General features: G+C 65.7%; 1 protein-coding gene across 5 annotated transcripts in view; it reads left to right on the top strand.

Annotated features, from left to right (window-relative positions):
• The window catches only part of PITPNM3 (PITPNM family member 3), a 74623-nt gene that overhangs the window by 32159 nt on the left and 23667 nt on the right, over positions 1 to 18797 (top strand). For all 5 annotated transcript variants that reach the window (XM_078437922.2, XM_078437924.2, XM_078437926.2 and 2 more), the window contains 3 exons: positions 7114 to 7161; positions 16991 to 17067; positions 17394 to 17629. In XM_078437922.2, the coding sequence (XP_078294048.1) occupies positions 7114 to 7161; positions 16991 to 17067; positions 17394 to 17629 (361 nt within the window). The remainder of the gene's footprint in view (positions 1 to 7113; positions 7162 to 16990; positions 17068 to 17393; positions 17630 to 18797) is intronic.

Genomic DNA, 18797 nt, shown 5'->3' on the forward strand with positions numbered 1-18797 from the left:
TGGTGCTTACCGACATCTGACAGCCATTGGCTTCAGGCCAGTGACTGGCGAGAGGCCCACAGATCCATTTTTCTGGATTTCCCCTCCCTCAGTCACTGAGTTTGGCCTCTTTTTTCCACACTTAGTTTTCCTCTAATATTGAGTGAAGTTGACCGTGAACCCCGCTTTGTATCTGCCCTTCCCCCTTAGCCTGTCTCTGGGTGATGTGATGCGTCTAGTTTTCGCAAACGGCTGCCATCTAATTATTGGGGAGGGTGACAGAGCTTCTGGCTTATTCTTCTTGGTGTTTTCAGCTTCCCGGGCTGTCCTGTGCCTCCAACATTCAGCCCTTCCCACACCCGGGGCAGATGCCTCTGCTTGGCACAGCGGGTGTTCGGAGGGGGGGGTGGCCCACGCACGCCCAGGCCGTTACACAGCTTCCTTTGCTCCCCTGTTTCCCATCCAGGAGCCCGCTCTCCGCCCCCGCACTGGCCTGTCCTCTGGCCACAGACGTTCCTTTGCAAGACTGAGGTTGTGGCCCCCTCTCTGCTCTGGCAGCGTTACGGACGGACGTTGGTTAGACCTTCGCAGTCGCACAGACCTCCCTAGGAGGGCCTTGCGCTCGGTAGCCGGCCCTGCCCCCCTCCGTGGGTTCTCTCTGCCGTCCACCTTTCGCAGATGCCTGATGGTTTCAGGTCTGCGAAGGACGCCCCTTCTTACCTTACGATACTGCTAAAGACCAACTGGCAGAGAAATATTTAGCGCCGTTTTCTAGGGATTTGGGGCGGGAGGAAGGGCCCGGATCACGCAGTGAAGTGAACTCACTGTATTCAGCCGGACCCTGATGCTTCTGAGATGTGGACCCGGTAACGTGGCCCTGCAGTGAGGTTGGCAGCGGGTTTCCCTCGTCTGCGGAATGAAGGGCGGACCCCCGCCTGGCATGAAGGCCCATCGATGTGGCTTTCACCCCCCACCCCCAACAGCTGTCATTATCTGGGGATAGTAAGTTCACCATCGCCGTAGGAGTCAAGCAGCCCCGGGCCGGCTTCCACGAGGGACTGTCAGATCCGTCCCACGGCTGATTTCCACTCTGGTATGTCTCACTTCCAGGCCCCACTCCCGCCTCTCCTGCTCGCCTGTGCTCTAGACAGAGCCTCTGGGGGGCTGCAGGCTGACCGCCCGGCACTTTCTCAGCAGGCCTTCCGGAAGCCCAGCCTCCCCCAGGCCACCTCCTTGCCCTAGTGTGGCTCTAATTGGGCGCACCGTGGGGTTGGGCCGTCGCTGGTGGTGCCGGCCTGCCGGCTGCCTGCAGCCCTGCCTTCCAGGGTGCGTGCTTTAACCACCTGTCTGCACCTGCAGCGATGAGGGGCTCCCCACATTCGTGCCTCCCCCCCCACCCCACTGTGCACTGGGCTCACGAATTCTGCTGGTCAGCCCTGGGGACACACCGATGGCTCAGAAACGGCTCCAGGCTGGGGTGGGGCAGGCACAGTCCAGTGAGGTGACAGCCTACAAGAGGGGGAGCACAAGACGTTGGGCTCGGAGGGACACGGAGCGTGAGCAGGGAAACGCAGGCCCAGGAGGCCTTGCTGGGCTCTGGACAGACCCGTTAGGGCGCCGTGGGCGGGATCAGCATGTGCAAAGATACAGAGGGCGTGTGAGAAGCAGGGAAGTCTGGAGAAGCACATGGGTTCTTGTTGCCTGAAGTCAGGCTACGAGGTGCTGGGCTGGGGCTGGAGAGGGGGTGGAGAGAGGGGGTGGGAAGGTCTGAAAGAGGCCGGAGGGGACCCTGGTGCCGAAGGCCTGGAATGGCAAGCTAACCGGTGTCGGGGGTGGCGGCTGGGGATCCATGGAGTTATTTAATCCAGAGCCACCTTCTAGAAAAATTATTCTGGAAGTGAACGAGAAGATGATAGGAGGGCCTGGGAATGTGTTCAGGGGTGCAGCGGGCTGGGTGAGAGGGCACCTTGAGCCTGCAGCTTGGTGGGAGCACCAGAACAGGAGATGGGCAGGAGGGCTGTTGGCTTCGGAGCCCCGTTACCAGGCAAGCCCCGCACCCCAGCTGCCGCCCCCCACCCCCAACCGTGGGGTCTGCCAGGCCCCCTCTGGCTCTTCGGGAGGGGATTTCCTAACATCTTCCTCCTCCCAGAGGCCCCGCCATCCTGAATGATCCCCCCCCCCCCAGCCTCCCCGAGGCCCCCGCTGTCCCAGATGTTCCCCCACAGCCTCCCCGAGGCCCCTGCTGTCCCGGATGCCCCCCCCAGCCTCCCCGAGGCTTCCGCCATCCAGAATGCTCCCCCCCAGCCTCCCCGAGGCCCCCACTGTCCCGGATGCCCCCCCCCGCCTCCCTGAGGCCCCCGCTGTCCCAGATGCTCCCCCCCAGCCTCCCCAAGGCCCCCACCATCCAGAATGCTCCCCCCCACCCCCAGCCTTCCCCTTTCAGGTGTTTGGTGGGAGAGCTGCTCTTACTCTGTGGAGGATGGGGGGGGGGGTCTCACGGTTTGTTGGACGGGGGTTGGGACAGGAAGTAGGAAATCACGGGGGAACCACTGGCAGGCGTTGGACGCGTTCCCACGCAGAAGATGTGGCCCAGATGTGCGAGCCTCCGTCCTGGCCCCCTGCACAGCTTGTCCTGTCTGCAGGAGTTTCTGGCAGCTTCCACTGAGTTGCGGCTGTGGGACCAAGTGGGGTGCCGTTAGGCAGCCCGGAACCGGGGCACATCTGCTTGGTGGCTGTCATCTGGGGAGCCTGCTCGTCAGGAAGCCCAGCTCACGGCTGACCCTCGTGGTGGCTCCGAGGGAAGGGGGAGCTGAGCCAGCCCACCAGGCGCCTGGCTGAGGCTTCACGGCAGAAGCCCCCGGTGTGCAGAGACGTGGGGCGGCCCAGCCTCCCTGGCGGACGGGCCCTTTTCCACTGCCTTGACCCCAGCCCTGCCCTGTCTGCTTGCCTGACCCTGGCCGGAGCCATCCCGTGGGGCAGAGGTCGCGGTAAGAGCCCTCAGCAGACTGGGGCGTCACAAGGGACCAGATCCAAACCTTAAGGATGAGGTAATGACTTTATTCTTCTGAGTCTCAGTTTCCTTCCTCCCGAAGGTGTGGAATCTCGATGATCTAGCGGGGTGGGGGGTGGGGAAGCCGTAAAGCTGCTGCTTTCAGTTGGCCCAGCTGAGCCCCCCACCCCCACCCCGCCCCCTGCCCCTGGGGCTGGCCCTGCCTCTTGCCAGGCATCCCTCCTCCTCCCAGGTGACCCGTGTCCCCTGCACACTGCCCTTGCAGTGACCCTCCCTCCTGGCTTCTCCAGCTCCGCACCCCTGCTTCCGGGCCCCAGCCTCAGTGGCCCTGCCCCCCCCCCCCCGCCCCGGGCATTCCTGCCCCTGAAATCCTGCCCGGAAGCAGTCATGCCTCCTTCCTGGTAACGAAAGCAGCGTCTCCTATACCGTCTAGGTTAAGTCACTCTCAGGCCTTGGCACAAGGACAGGGCGATGAATCAGACCCGGCCGCTCCCCCAACTAGATGCCTCCCCGCTCCCGGGGTCTGGCACGCAGTAGGTGCCCAAGAAACGCCCAGGGGCGTTATGCTGTGGGCAGGGCCTGGGTTAGGGGTTAACTTGTGAGTTCTGAATAATTTACCCTCGGGTCTGTGTTTGTAAGTGTGGCCAGATGGGATGGGGTCCTGGCTTGGCTTGCCTTGGCTGGCGGGCTTGTGACGCTGCCTCGGGCCCCCTCCCTGCCTCCCAGGATGTCTCCTGCCCTCTGGCTCCCAGCCCTACCTCCTTTTCCTGCCGGTAGGGGCCCGGCCACAGGGTGGGGCAGGGGTTGGGGCTGTATGCCTGTGTCTCAGGGCCGAGCGGCCATCCCTGCCCTGAGCACGGACAGGACGCTGTCCTATAGGACAGCCAGCCCGTCACCCACCCCATGCGGGGACCTGGTGCATTTTGACGGGAAGGTTGCAGCGTGCCCAGAGGCCACCTGTCTGCCCAGGCTGGGGTGGCAGGCCTGTGGAGGGCAGATGTATGTCCCACCATTCCTGCTCTCACCGTGGTCGGGTGTGTGGGTCCGGTGGGCGGTGGGAGGCCGGTGTGGGTCGGGTGTGCCGGGTTGGGGAGACCCCCTCACGTACAGACTGCCAGGACAGGTAGAGAGCGCACAGGGAAAAGGAAGAACCTTTTTATTTTAGGACCGCTAACGACACTTTCTCTTGCTTTTTGGACGGGGACCCCTGAGTTTTCATTGTGCTGGGGCCCCAGTCATACAGCTGCAGCCGGGTCCCAGGGGCCAGCCCCCCTGTCTCTCCAGGCCTCAGTTTTCTCCTGTGGCACCGGGTCTGAGGGCTCTACTGGGAAGCGGTCCTGGCCGCCTCCCCACACTACCGGGGTGCCCCGTGAGGGCCGGGCCTCTGCTCTCCGTCTGCCCCCTCTTGCACCCAGGCTCTGGGACGACCCGGGCTGGGGGCACCGAGAGCTGTGAGGACCCAGGCTGGGGGCACCAGGAGCCGGGACACAGGCTGGGGGCACCGGGAGCCAATACGACCCGGGCTGGGGGCACCAGGAGCTGGGACGACCTGGGCTGGGGGCACCGGGAGCCGGGATGAAGGCTGGGGGCACCGGGAGCCAGGACGACCTGGGCTGGGGGCACCAGGAGCTGGGACGACCCAGGCTGGGGGCACCAGGAGCCATGAGGACCCAGGCTGGGGGCACCGGGAGCCGGAACAACCCAGGCTGGGGGCACCGGGAGCTGGGACGCAGGCTGGGGGCACCGGGAGCCAGTACGACCCAGGCTGGGGGCACCAGGAGCTGGGACGACCCGGGCTGGGGGCACCAAGAGCCGGGAGGACCCAGGCTGGGGGCACCAGGAGCCGGAACAACCCAGGCTGGGGGCACCGGGAGCCGGAACAACCCAGGCTGGGGGCACCGGGAGCCAGTACGACCCAGGCTGGGGGCACCAAGAGCCGGGAGGACCCAGGCTGGGGGCACCAGGAGCCGGGATGCAGGCTGGGGGCACCGGGAGCCAGGGCAGCAGTGACCTTGGCTCGTCCTCACCTGCTGAGTGCTCGCCGTGCGCCTGGCCGTGTGCTGAGGGTTTCACACCTGTGAGCATCCGGTGCTCACCATGGCCCTGCCCTGGGTACCGCTCTCCCCAGTCTGCAGGTCAGGAGACTGAGGTGCGCAGAGCGTAGGCGAGAGACCGGGATCTGAGCGCAGGTGCGCTTCAGTGCTGTGCTGCCCAAGGCGCCACTGCACACGGGGACCTCACACACCTTGGGACCACCTGCCCGGAGAGGGAGGTGACGGAGAGGGAGGCGGACTGGAGGCAGCCCTGCGGGGCGGGCGTCTGGGCCCCAGGAAGTGCCAGTGATTTGGCACCTTGGAGAGCGGGGGTCCTTGGGGACGCTGCGGACACCTTCTGTTCAGGGAACTCAGGCCTGCCGGGGAAGCTGTAATGTGCAGGCAGGGTCACGTTCAGGAGAAACCTCGGTTCTCAGGCTGGGCGCGGCCTCTGTCTCCCCAGACCCTGGTGCGGCCACGTCTGTGCCCTCCCCTGGCCCCGGAAGCAGGGAAGGCAGACACTCCGGAAGGAGGGCCGTTCAGCATGCGGGGTGGAAATGCGAGTGTAGAGCTCTGACAGGCGACGCCCTGGAGGCTGGGGGGTGCTGGCTGGGGGGGGGGGGGGGGGGGGGCGGTTCTTCAGGGGACCTTCCGGTTCCTGGGGCTTCAGGCTTAGTTTCCTTTCTGAGCCTCCGTGGTTGGGGAGTGGGCCCGAGGAAGGGGTGCTGGCCTCTGCCGACACTGCCCCTTGGGGCCCAGAGCTGACCCCGGAGGGCAGGGGTCCGAGAACTGAGGCTTCGGGTGGGAATGGGAGGCCTTCACGGATGCGGCCGGGGCGGTTCTCAGAGGACGCGGCGGATGTGACCGAGGCGTGGTGGGAGGGCGGGTGGGGCTCCAGGCACGGCCTCACCTGTGCAGGAAAGGGGTGCGTCCGGGGAAGGGGACTTGGCGGGCGGAGGGCGTGGGGACGGGAGGGGGCCGCTTTCCCGAGAGGCCTGCTTATCATGTGGGACCCCGAGGAGGGGAGCCACTGCAGGCCCATCAGCGGGAGGGAGGTCGGGCAGAGCCAGAGTCCCCTGCAGAGGGGGGAGTGGGTCAGGGCCACCCTCCCTGCAAAGCATTGCCGGCACCCACGGGGCCTTGTGCGGGGTCCCTGCGCCTTGACCGGGCTTCGGGATGCCGGGAGAGCGGGGCTGGCGGCAGTAACGGGAGCAGGTGAGGTCACGGTGGGCCGGGTCTGTCCTCGCTCACACGGGGCCTCGTGACTCGGGGAATAACTTACGCCCAACCTCGCGGTTCAGAGAGTGTGTTTTGTGCTTCCCGATGGTTTGCGATGAGTCTGGCTGGTGGGACTTCAGAGACGGGTGGCGTAAGCCCAGACGGAACACGGAAAAGCCCGGAAGAACAGGCGTGAGGGGATCGCGGGTTCTCTCTCCGTGACGGGATTATGAGACGTTTTCTTCCTTCCTTATGTCTGTCGGTGTTTTCCAGATTTTCAGTGAGGAGTTTGTATGACTTTCACGATTGCAGAAAAAAACTGTTCCCAAACGGGAAAGAACTAGTTCCACAGTCCAGGGGCGGATTCTGCACGAGGGGAGGATGTGCGGTTCGTGCACTGCACAAATGTCGGCTGAGAAGCACATTCTAGGTGTGGGGACACCAGCTGGCAGCACAGTCGTCCCTTCCAGCGAGGGGTCCAATTCTGAGAGTCAGACACCCCAGGACCTGGGGACCACGGGGGCCCGAGGGAGGGAAAGGGCCCCAGGGGGAGAAGGGAGAAGGTGGTGCCTTTGCTGAGGCGGGGCTGGGGACGGACCCGCGCAGGTCAGGGGACATCTGAGCTGACGTGGGGGGGAGCAGCGGCCGATGAGGGTCAGGAGTCGGGAAAGGGGCTGGCAGTATGCACGCTGACCGTCGGGGGGTCAGGCCTGGCTTTCCCTGGCTCGTGCTTTGTGCTGCCTGAAGTGCCCGGAGTGGCACGGCCGGGGCAGGGCACCAGTGCCGGGAGGGACAGGACAGGGCACCAGCGGCCTCCTCGCATCCGGCCACAGTGCCGGGGACTCTGCTCATGTGCTTTCTCTCTCTCCGCAGGAGATGGGAGCGCCCCGTGTACGTCCAGCGCCCTCCAGGAGAAGCAGCGTGAGTTCCCCTGACCTGCCAGGAGGCTTGTCCCTCCCCGCCGCCCCCCCCCCCCAACCGTGGGTCCAGCCTCCTCGGGCCTGGGGCCCCGCCCTGCCCGTGAGCTGAGCTCCTGGGGGTCCCCGGCTCCCACCCGCCGGGCAGCTCAGGGGCGGCAGAGCCAGAGTGGGGGCGGGACCCTGCAGAGTGTTATCTGTGTGCGGGCAGAGAGAGCAGGGGAACGGGGGGCCCTTCCCAGCCTTTGACTCCGTGTGTCCCGGGTGACGTGGTGCTGAGGTCAGAGGCCCCTCATTCAAGGCTGTGCCAGGGTCAAGACTCCTCCCACAGGCCCGGACCCGGGGCACCCTGTAGAGATGCCCGCGGGCCGACCGCGATCGGGGCGTCCTCCCCGGAGGCTCCGGCAGACTTGGTGGGCGGCCTCAGCCAAGCATCTGCGGTCGGCAGCGTTGAGTTTCTCAGCAGGCCGGGGTCGGGGAGGGTCTGGCGCGTGATGGGCTTGAGCCCTCAGGACCCCCTTCTCTCTCCTGCCGCCTGGATGTGTGGTTGCAGCCTGGGGGCTGAGCCCGCCCTGCCCACCCGTCCCCAGGCTTGCGCATCCCTTGGCCGCAGGAGGGGGTCTGCCCGGCCCGGGGCCAGCACTGGGGATGTGTGCCGGGGGCCGGGAGGCCTGGGCGCCTCTGTCAGGGGCACCCCACAGCTCAGGCCGCGAGGGCACGGGGCAGGGAGAGGGGGAGGGCATCCTCACACCGTGCAAGGAAGTGAGCTCAGCAGGAGCGGGGCGCGTCCAGTGTGCCCCCGGATTCTAATCTCACCCAGTGGCTGAGCGAGGACCCAGAGAGAGCAATGCGTTTGCATTTCCCGAGAGGAAGGGCCACTGGGAGGCGCCAGGTTTGGCCCCGAGGGGGAGGAAGCCAGGGTGTGCGTGGCCGGAGCCTGGGTGCTGTCTCCCTCGGGAATGGCGGCCGGTTTGACAAGTGTGGGCCTTCGGGGTGTCCTCAGCCCGTCCTGGGTGAGGAGGGCAGAGGAGGGTTGGCTCAGGGGGTGAGGGAGGAGGGCGGAGCTGGAGATTAGTGGTCTTCGGGTGGAGGGCCCGTTCCCATGCACCTTGTGTGTCCTCTCTAGGGATTAGTTAGCCCGGTCCCCCCAAGAGGCCCCGCGTCACATCCCTCAGGTGTGGCCACCGTCCTCAGGGAGGGAGGGAGGACCCCAGCCTCAAAGGGAGAGTGACCGCCCGCCCGGGGCCAGACCGCTGCTCCAGTCTGGACCTGGCTGAGCAACGTGGGTCTTTAGTAGAGACACAAAATCTGGTTGTTGTTGTCTTTAAACTGGGGCTGTGCGGGCGCCAGGGGGCTCAGTCCGTTAAGCGTCCGACTTTGGCTCAGGTCACGATCCCACGGTTCGTGAGTTCGAGCCCCGCGTGGGGCTCTGTGCTGACAGCTGGGAGCCTGGAGCCTGCTTCGGATTCCGTGTCTCCCTCTGCGTCTGCCCCTCCCCTACTTGTTCTCCTCCCCCCACCATAAATGAACATTAACATTTTTTTTCAAAAAATAGAATAAACTAGGGTTATGGACGTCAGAATCCACTGCTGAAGGCTCCTCTCTGGTTCCGCCCGTCGAGGGTCGTCTTGCCAGCGGGGAGTTAAGGGTAATAACAACGGGGCCAGTGGCCCTAAGTACACGGCCAGCAGTGTGGACAGTGGGAAGGACGACCCTGTGACACCCCTCCCTGCGATGTCCCCACGGCCAGCCGACGGGTCTGCTGGTTCTGTTCCATGCATGCCGCCCGCAGATTTCGGCATTTCGCTGCCTCTGTGCTTGTGGGGTGAGGGTTGTTGACGGCCGCGGTTTACTCTTCATCCAGAAGTGGCGACGCGGAGGTCCGCCTGGCGCCCGTGACCCCGTGACGCGCTTCAGCGTTCGCCGTGGTCTTCCACGCGCACGGTCGTTCCGGTATTTCCGCCGGCCTTACGCAGCCTCACTCGGGGCCAGATGCAGGGGGGGTGCGAGTGGCCCCCCGACCAGGACTCAGGAGGCCCCGGGGCTGTTGCTGCAGCCTCTGAACTGGGAGGGAGCCAGGCCTGGGGGTGAAGCCCTGTTCCTTCATGCAGTGCTGTGACGCTCTGGGCAGGTCACCAAACGTCTCTGAGCCTCAGTTTACTCCCTCGTGGAGAGAGGACCGTAATGTCTTCTTCCCAGAGTGGCAGACAGGTGGAGGGGCTTCCGGAGATCCGTCTTCTTGCTCCGCCGGTGCCGTGGCCGCTCGGTTGTCCCCGCACAGAGGTGTGTCCCGTGCAGGCTCCAGGGCGTGAGTGGGGAGGGGGCCGGCCTGGGCCGCTCAGACTCCATCCCGCAGCTGCACGGCCCGCAGCCTGCTGCTTCCCTGTTATTTGGGACCAGATTTCTGTGTGTGTGGGGCCTGCCTGGGGGCAGAGGACGGAGGGTCTGGTCCCCCGGCCCACAGGCGCCGTCCTGCGTGCACGTGGAGCCCGCGCAGCCCCGTGGGCTCTGACATTCTAGCACTCTCCGTGCCTCCTGGTTTCCTCTGTCTGCGGGTCCCGGCTGCCCTGAGCTCAGCAAGCACCCCCAGCGCACGTCCAGCCGTCTGACGTGGGGTTCGGCGCAGGGGCCCCGGACACACGGTCCGCACCAGCCGCACTCTCCACGCGGCCCTCCGGCCCCCCGGCCCCCCGGCCCCCCTCCCTGCCGCTCTCCTTCCCCCCCACATCCACTCGGTGGGGACTCTGAACTTTCTCCCGTCCCCAGACCGGGACCCGGAGACCGCAGTCCGGACTGAGTGCCGTTACAGGCTCCCGTCTGACCCGCGGGTCTCCGTCCTGCCCTGGCCGCCAGCGAGCCCGGCTTTGTCCAGGGCTGCGTCCTGACTCTCCCCCGCTCCTAGGCCCCATCACCTGCCAGACAAACGTCCCCAAGGGGACGGAGAAGACGTGGACGCTCAGAACCACCCACCCCCACTGTGTGTGTGGGTCTGACCCCACGTCCCACCGCCTGGGGCCGGCGACCAGAGGAGCCGCTCGGATGCCCGGACCGCCACCTCAGGGCTCCCCTCCCGCGTGCCCGCGGCCCCTCGCCCACAGCTGGCCTCCCGGCTCCCCCCCACTAACCGGTGTCTTTTCCTGGCCTGTGTGGGCAGCTTGCTGAGCGCAGCTGCAGACGGGCTATATTTAGCCGGATTTAATGAGCTCAGGGTGGCAGACGGCCGCCTTGGGAGCTTTTCTCTCTCGCGTGTGCACACGAATGTCTGTTCGACAGCGTCCGCTCTCGCGTGTGTACGTAAGCGTGTGCCCGTGCGCGCGTGTGCATCAGTGTGCACGTTAACGTGTCGGCGCGTTCATTTTCACGAGGGTACGTGTGTGTTCACGTGGGTCTATCCATGTCGTGTCTGCGCTTTGCTGGGGACACATGCGGCTTTTGACACTCGTAAGGGTCTAAGACGGGAACAGATTGTTGGTTCCCTCGTCTGTTTGAAAATATTTCACGAGCATCTTTTATGTGCCAGCATCTTGATAGTCTTTGGGGATAAAATGGAACATAAGTAAGCCCGGCTGCAGCCTTTAAGGACCTCACGGCCTGGGGGTGGGGGAGACGGCAGATGGAGTGACCACAGAGCTAAGTATGAGGACTCCCCCTGGGAAGGAAAGCCAGCTGCTTCGGGAGGAGGACAGGAAGGACGGAAGTTTCACAGGAAATATTTGGGCACAGCAGCATGAAGGAGAGTCCAGGCTTGGGGGGCAGAATGTGCAAAGGCCCCTTGGTGACAGGGAGGAGAGGTTTGAAAACCATCCTGCGGCCCAGGGGTTGAGCTCCGAGGGGAGGTGGGACCACAGCACACGATTTCCGTGGAGCTGTTAGAATTTGGCGCATGACTCTGTCAGGGTCCCGGCGGGGAAAGGAAGGCTGTGCCAACACAGGACTGGGGGAGGGTCCCCTGAAAGGACCTTGTTCACAGGCTTAGGGAAACCCACGGGCGCGTAGGTAGCGGCCCAGCACCCTGCCCCACCGTCGGTCCACAGCGGGGAGCCCCAGCCGGCGGTCCCCGACGTCCTGCTCTGCGGCTCCGGCCGGCGGTCCGGCCCCGTCCGGAGCCCTCGTAGGGAGGCCGAGACCAACGTGGGTGGGGGCGGGGGTCTGTCTTCAGCCTGAGAGAATCTGTTTCCCCAAATCCTTTCCTCCTGGAAACAAAAGAGCTTCTGGAAACAGCCCAGGAAGCCGTGCGGCAAACCTCCCCAGCGGCACAGAAGCCCAAGCGGGAAGAAATCGGAATTACTGTCTCAGAAAAGTCGCCGCCCGCTGCACGGGCACCGGAAGCTCTTCTGAGCGGGCAGCGCAGAGAGACGGTCGGATTCCCGGCGGAACAGACGCGACGCACGCGTGGGCTCACCCGGCCCCTCCCAGAGGCAGCGGGATTCCCCGGGAACCGAACACCTCCAGAACACCCGCTTGTGCGTGTCTCTGTTCGTGCCGCACGCAGACGGGAGCAGACGGCGCCTTCCCTCCCGGCCCCCCTTGGGGGACGACGCACGGGGTGACGTCCGCACCTCGGGCCGCGGGGGGCGCACCGGTCTCCCTACCCGCGTCCTGGCTCACTGCCGTGGGTGCGCCGGCCGGTCCCCCAGGGCTGGGCACGCAGGTGGTTCTCCGTTGGTGTCACGAGCGGCGTGGCGATGCTCAGCGTGCACGTGTGCCTTTCCGCGCCAAGGCTCCGTCCCGGGGCGTCGCGGGTGCTCGGTGCTTCGAATGACGTTCCAAACCGCCCCGCTCGGGGTCGAACGGTTTCTCCTGTCACCGGCCACGAATGGGGAAGGGCTGTGCCCCCCACGCTGGGCGGCACGGTGATTGCTGATCTGGGGGGTGAGGAAAAGGCCTTTTAGGGTCATTTCGCCGAGCGACTCCCTGCTCTGGGTGCCTTGTCCTGTGCCGACGCCGTGCCTGGGTCCACGTCCCCAGTGCTTCACCCACATGGGGATCACGGCCCCTCCCGAGCCCCTGCTTTCTCATCTGTAAGCCAGGGAGGGCACCCTGCTCCCTTGTGAGTGTAGGGAGGCCTGAGACCCTGGAGGAGGACCGGGACCCCGGGCACATGCCGAGGAGGCACTGGAACGGGGTGCTGAGCCCTGCCCGGGCCAGGAGGGGCTCTAGTGTGTCTGACGTCTCCCTGGGGCCTGACTCAAGATGGTGCCTCCCCCAGTCTGAGCCTGGCACCCCCTCCCCGCCGGGGTGTGGCCCCTCTACTGCCCCCGACGGTGTGCTTTTAGGGGCCGGATCTGGGGCCCAGACCCTCTGGGGTCTTAGTCTGGGACAGCGCCTCCGTGGGGTGCTGAGCGGCCCTCCGGGGTTTGGGCCCCGTGGGCTGGTGGATCCAGGCTGACCGGGTTGGGTTCTGACCCTGGAAGGCTTAAGTTGTCTCAGCGGGGCCTCAGCGCCCACCCCCACCCTGCACTGCCCCGCGTCCACTCGCTCCTTCCTCCTGGACCCTCCTGGACGTCTGTGAACCTTTCCTGAGTGCTGAGACTCAGAACCCCCCAGAAACCGCCCCACCCCGTTCGCGGGGCTCTGCCCTCTGTCTGGTGACCCAGACCCAGCTCCTGGGGATTGGCGGGCAGGTGCCACGCGTCCTCGAGCCTGCTCTTCCCCCTGGCGGGGCCCCGCGTGAGCCCCCAGAGCGGCCTGAGCTGTGGGGGCAGGGACGTGCCCGCAGCCTCGGAGGCCCCCTGCCCAGCCTAGGCCTGTGTCGCACGACCCCAGGGCCCCGAGGTCCTCAGGCTCATCGAGGTGTCTCTGGGCCCAGCCGGTGGACCAGGAGGCCTCCATGGTGTCGACCCGGTTTTGGAACCCGAACCCAAACGCAGGATCTTGGTTCAGTGATTGTGTTTCAGGTGTATTCCGTCCGCAGACGGTCCTTCTCGGGTCCCCTCGCCGCCGGCCGTCAGCTCCCAGAGGGCAGGGCGTTTCCCTGTTCTGTCTGAGGGGTTCGCGTGGGGCAAAGTAGGGGACCGCGGCTTGTCTAAGGCGTTCCTGTTGTGAGTGTGACAGACATTTGTGCTGTGTGCTCAGCGGACACACTCGTAAATGGTTTTAGACTTAGATATGGGCTCACTCGCTGGAGAAAAATTGGAAAATACAGGACGGTTAGGAAAACCACCAGCCGTCATCCCACCATCCAAACAGAACCACCCTCGGGCTGGGCCGGCCGCTCCCGCCCCTGGACCCTCCACGCCCGCGTGCCGTGTGTGCTTGTCCCAGACGCTTGCCTGGGGGCCTGGGGCCGTGGCCGGAGTCCCCGCTGGCCGTCCAGTGAGGCTGTACCTCCTCCTGTGAGCTCCCAGGGAGGGACACGTCCCGCGTCGCACTCAGGGCAAGGTCACAGAGCCGCTGGGTTCTTCCCCAGGATTCGCGCTGACGGCCGAGCGTGTGGTGTACAGCTCACAGAGGACCGGGTGCTCTTGTGGGCCACGCGGTCGCAGGCTGGGCCCAGCTGTGCTCCCTGGAGGGCAGGGGTGACGGGACGGGGCGCCCAGCTCCAGCCAGGGGCGCCCCCAGCCCCCAGCCCTTGTGGGTCCCCGCGGCCCGGCAGCGGGAGGGGCAGAGACAGCGGGCCCCACGACCAAGCCGGTGCCGCTTTGCTCTGCGTGCCAAGCGCGTGGGTGCCGACCTCGGCCCCTGTCTCAAGAGGAGCGTGGCACTTGGGTCATTAGAAGGATGATCACAGCGTGTGCCTTTCCAAGGTTGCGATTAAGGAAAAGTAGCCTCTGCTCTTCAGCTGGCGGGAGTGCTGGGGGCGGGCGCCGGGGTCAGCAGGCGGCCGGGGGCCCACCCCGCCCCAAATCTGGGCTCGGCAGGGACCCGCCTGGATAGGGCCATGCTGGCGGAAACGGGTCTGGGGCTCCCCGCCACGCCAGACCCTGCCGGCGGCTTGTGTCACCGGGGGCTCTGGGGGAGCCTGTGGCGGGGGACCGACGAGGCCCAGGCCCAGAACTCGTTCGGTTCCCTGACGCCAGCTGCCCTGGGACTTTCAGGAGACGCACATCCCGGCGGGTGACGCTTCCCTGAACCCAATTTTTCCCCGGCGCTGACGAGCAGAGGGGTACCTCACGGGCCGTGTGCACCCTGGAATCTTTGCTTGGAGCGAGTTTTCCCAAAAACACCACGCCAGGCCGTGACAGCAGGGGATCGTGGCTGTCAAGGGGCCCCGAGGTGATCACAGCAATGACAGTGAGCCGGGCCCTGCTGAGCATGTTGTGAGGTCTCCATCTCTGCCTCAGTGGCTCTGAGAAGGCTTTCCAGATGTCAGGACGATTGAGCAGGGTTTTGAAGTACAGGTAGGAGTTTGCTGGTCTGCCCGGGGAGGAAGGCCGTCCCAGGCACAGGGCTCAGCAGGAGGCAAGGAGGAGCGAGCCTGCCGTGTCTGGTGGGCGAACCAGCGGCCTCCGTTACTGTGGTGGGGACGCCTGGCTCTTCGAGAGCACAGCGCTGTGGGCAGGGCAGGGGCGGGGGGCGCGGGCCGCCTTCCTGGGTTCCACAGGGGCCTCTGCTGACGCCGGAGATGCGCCTTCCTGGAGGGCCCTCCAGTCACGTTAGCCCACTCCCGGGGGCAGGATCTAGGTCTGCGGGCGAGGCCTCCCCTCCTCTGTCCCCCGAGCAAGATGTCTTTGGCTGCCGTGGCCAGGGAAGGGGCGAGGGGTGCTGAGGACCACCCTGTCAGTCCCAGCCCCCCTCCCCCACCCAGAGCCAGGAGCCCCGCTCTGAGGCCTGTGCGTGTATGAGCTCGTTTATCCTCCGGCCCGCCCCGGGGGTGGCCTCCGTCATCCTTGCGTCCAGAAGAGGAAACCGAGAAGCCGAGCGCCGGCTCACACCGCAGGCGGGGGCAAGATGTGGATGCGGGCGCTGTCTGAACCGGGTGTCTCCCGGCTTCAGGAGTGAGGGGTCCCCCGGGGCCAGAGGGGACCTCAGCTGCACACAGCTCCTGGTCTTACCGGCCCCGGAGCCGCGAACGAGGCCACACGCACCACGGAACGTGGCTGCTTTGCTCTGGGGCGTTGTGTGTGCGTGGCAGGCCTAGAGGTACCACTCGCCAGCACCGTCCTGGGTTGGGCGTGGGACTTGGGTGCCGGCCGCTCAGCCTAACCCTGCGGCCTGGGGCACGTGAGCCAGGATGTATGAGCCTCGGTTCCTCGTCTGAAAATGGGGCTGATACCCAGAGGACCAGAACTCAGGGGCGGTGTGGGGACTAGGTGACAGTGCCTGGGACATAATACGTGCTCAGCAAAACCCAAGCCAGTTCTGTGTTTTGTCAGGAGCCTGTCCTGAGCATGGGGCCCAGGGCAAGGTCCCCAGGAAGTGAGCCGCTGGAAGGAGCCGGGGGAAGTACCGGGCAAGCCTGGCCTCGTTCCCTCCTCCTCCTCCTCCTCCTCCTCCTCCTCCTCCTCCTCCTCCTCCGGGCCACCCCTCCATCCTTTAGGGAACGAATTCCTGTCTGTGTGGGCGGGAGCCCTGAGCCCATAAAGCAGTTACCCTTAGACCAGGGCGGTAACCGGAAGGACCGAATCGTTCAGAATTACACTTCTGTGTGGAGAACAGCTTCTGGTTTCGTGTTCTTTGCTGAGTACCCTGGGGCCGGGAAGGTGGGGGGGCGGGTGTCCTAACCCAGACCCTCGGTCAGGCTCCCACCCACACCTGCTGCACCCCTGCCCGCAGAGCCCCGGAAGGACCCTCCCCCACATGACCCCTAAGAGGTGCAGCAGGTTCGGGTGGGGTGGGTGAGGGAGGGGGAGCAAAGAAGGAAAGGGCCGTCCCAGCGTGCAGCTGGCTGCTTCAGGAGTGAGGGAGTGAGTTCCCCGTCACTGAAAGCACACGAGTGGTCCACAGTCTCGCCACGTGGTCCAGACACGTACAAAATAACATCCTCCTTGTGGGGAGAACAGAGAGGAAGCAAGGTCAGCGTGGTGGGTGGGTGGGTTCCTCAGGATGGCAGGCGGCCCCAGGTGGGCAGCGAGGGGGCCGCGGGGTGTCTTCGAGGTCTCTCTCCACCCGAGAGCCCAGCACGGTGACATTGGGAATGTAGGTGTTAGATCACACAGCCTTCTCTGTAAGGGCCAGCCGGTAAATACTCCCAGCTTGGCAGGCTGTGAGGACTCGTGCAACTGTGTAACTCTGTCGCTGAGGCCCGTGTGCGAGCAGCCACAGACGGGATGTGAACCAGGGGGCCCAGTGGTGTTCCAGTAAAACTTTATTAACAGCAATGGGAGCGGGCCAGATTTGCTTCTCGGCTGTCGCCTGCGGGTCCTTGCATTAGAGGGACCAGGGGCTCAGGCCTGGAGGCCCCAGAGGAGGGGTGGCAGCTGAAGGAAATGAGGACAGCCTTTCTTGCAGGGGGGTGACAGGGGCCTCACCCCAAAGGTCACCCAAATGCTGCCTTGCCTCTCTGGGGGTCCACCTGCCATGGGCCCCGGGTCCCCACATTCAAGGCCTTGCTACGGCTCTGATGGCTCCAAGCAGACAGTTTTAAAATATGCAGCTCTCCACTTTTCAGGAGGGTGCTCGGCCCCCATTTCCGTCCCTCACTAGAGGTCCCCCGATGGCACGCACATGGTTGCTGTTGTTACTGGCGAGGGAAGCAGGACAGCCTCTTCCGGGACGCCCTCCCTGGCCTCGGGGACGGCGTGTGCGCTGGGCCGGCCCTGGGGGGACAACGGCTTCTGGTTGTGTTGGTCTGGAGTCAGGGGCTGGACGCTGTCGTTCCAGCTGGGTCCCCGGGGACGCTGGGGCCCCAGGGAGGGAGGCCTGCAGGTGCTGAGTCCTCTGTCCCCCCGCAGGAGAACTGTATCGGGTTTCCTTGAGAAGACAGAGGTTCCCCGCCCAGGGCAGCATCGAGATCCACGAAGACAATGAGGTGGGCGGGGCTCCTGGCGGTGTCTGGGCTCCCTGTGGTCAGGACTTCAGGGGGACCCCCAGGCCGGTGGACATTTGACTTGCTCTTCACCGGACTTGCCGTGCGACCCTGGGCAGGTCCTTGTCTGTCTCTGGGCCTCCGGCTCAGACCCCCTCAAGAAGGGTCTCTTGGGGCCCTTGGGGCCTTGACAGCGAGGGGCCTGCTCCGCCAGCAGCCTGGGCGGCCCCCTCTGCGTGCACAGGGGGCCACACCGGGGGCCGAGGGTCCCCGCGCCTGCGCCTCCTCTCCCTGCCTCCCGTGTCCACCCCGCCCAATGTCCTCCTCAGGAAGGCTGCCCGCGGCGCTCCTGCAAGACGCACGTGCTCCTGCTGGTGCTCCACGGGGGCAACGTCCTGGACACGGGTGCGGGGGACCCGGCCTGCAAGGCGGCCGACATCCACACCTTCGGCTCCGTGCTGGAGAAGGTCACGCGCGCCCATTTCCCGGCGGCCCTGGGCCACATCCTCATCAAGTTCGTGCCCTGTCCTGCCGTCTGCTCCGAGGCCTTCTCGCTCGTCTCTAAGTGAGTCCCTTCTGCCCACGTGGACTGGCCAAGGTTGGTGGGGTTGACGAGGGAGTGCTGTCCCGGCGGCGGGGGGAGGGGGGCGGGAGGTGCCTGCTGGGGCGTCCACGGGATGTCAGACGTTGACTGGCCATGAACACGCTGGTTGGGAGTGGTCAGCGAGGGTCCCGAGCAGTTAGCAGGTGTGCGCCCGGCCTGCCCTGCCCTGCCCTGCCCTGCCGAGCCCGGCGGTGCTGGCTCCCTGTGCTCAGTAGGCCCGGTCCCCTGGCCCCGAGGACACTGAGGCCCCGGGAGGCCCAGCAGTTGCCCCCAGGGTTACCCAGAGAATGGAGCCGGGAATCGAACCCGGGCAGCCTGGCTTTCCCACCGCACGCTCAGAGCCCGGTGCGGGTGTGTGTTCTGATGCGGGCGGGCCAGGCGCTCTGGACGCCCGGGAAGAGCCAGGGAACCTTCCCCGGCCTGTTTCATCTGTAACGTGGGGACGATCGCTTCGGGAGCACCGCGTGGAGTGTTTGCGAGGACGCTGAGCGCTCGTGTGACTCACGGCTTCGTCCTCCGGCGTGGATGGCGCACTCTCGAGGACAGTGGGCCGGGGAGAGGGTGTCCGGGTCCCCACAGAGAAGCCGGCCGGAGGGGATAAGGCATCAAGCTCCCCGGGCCTGGTTCCTCCCCCCGCTCCTGCCCCCAGTGGGGTCATGTCGGGCCCTGGTCAACCTGAGTTTGGGCCCTGGGTGGGGGTGGGGTGGGGCGGGGGCTCCAGCCAGCTGGCTCTGATGCCCCAGGGGACCACGGCAGGCAGGGTGGGGGGGGGGGCCGGGCAGGAGCTGGTCCCCGAGGGGTCTGAGCTACGGCAGAGGGAAAGGCTTGCACGTGGGGAAGCAGGGCAGCGAGGATGCCATAGAGCAAGCTCTCGGTCCTTTCTGGGCTCACGCCTTTCCGCAAAGCCCGCGGCCCTGGACCCTTGCCCCAGGACGGTGCACACCATGTCATGCGCACAGCTACGTGTCCGTCTCCAAGCTGTGGCTGACGCGGGTCCCCTTGCCTGGAACCCTCTCTCTCCTCCTCTGTAGCGTCCGTAAAGCCTTCCTTGAGGCCTAGTCCAGATTGCACCTCCTCCGGGAAGTCTGCTATGATATGTCCCCACCCTGATCCACACCAGGCGGCTTCC

Source organism: Panthera onca, chromosome E1, assembly GCF_046562875.1.
Source record: "Panthera onca isolate mPanOnc1 chromosome E1, mPanOnc1 haplotype 2, whole genome shotgun sequence".
Classification (NCBI taxonomy): Eukaryota; Metazoa; Chordata; class Mammalia; order Carnivora; family Felidae; genus Panthera; species Panthera onca.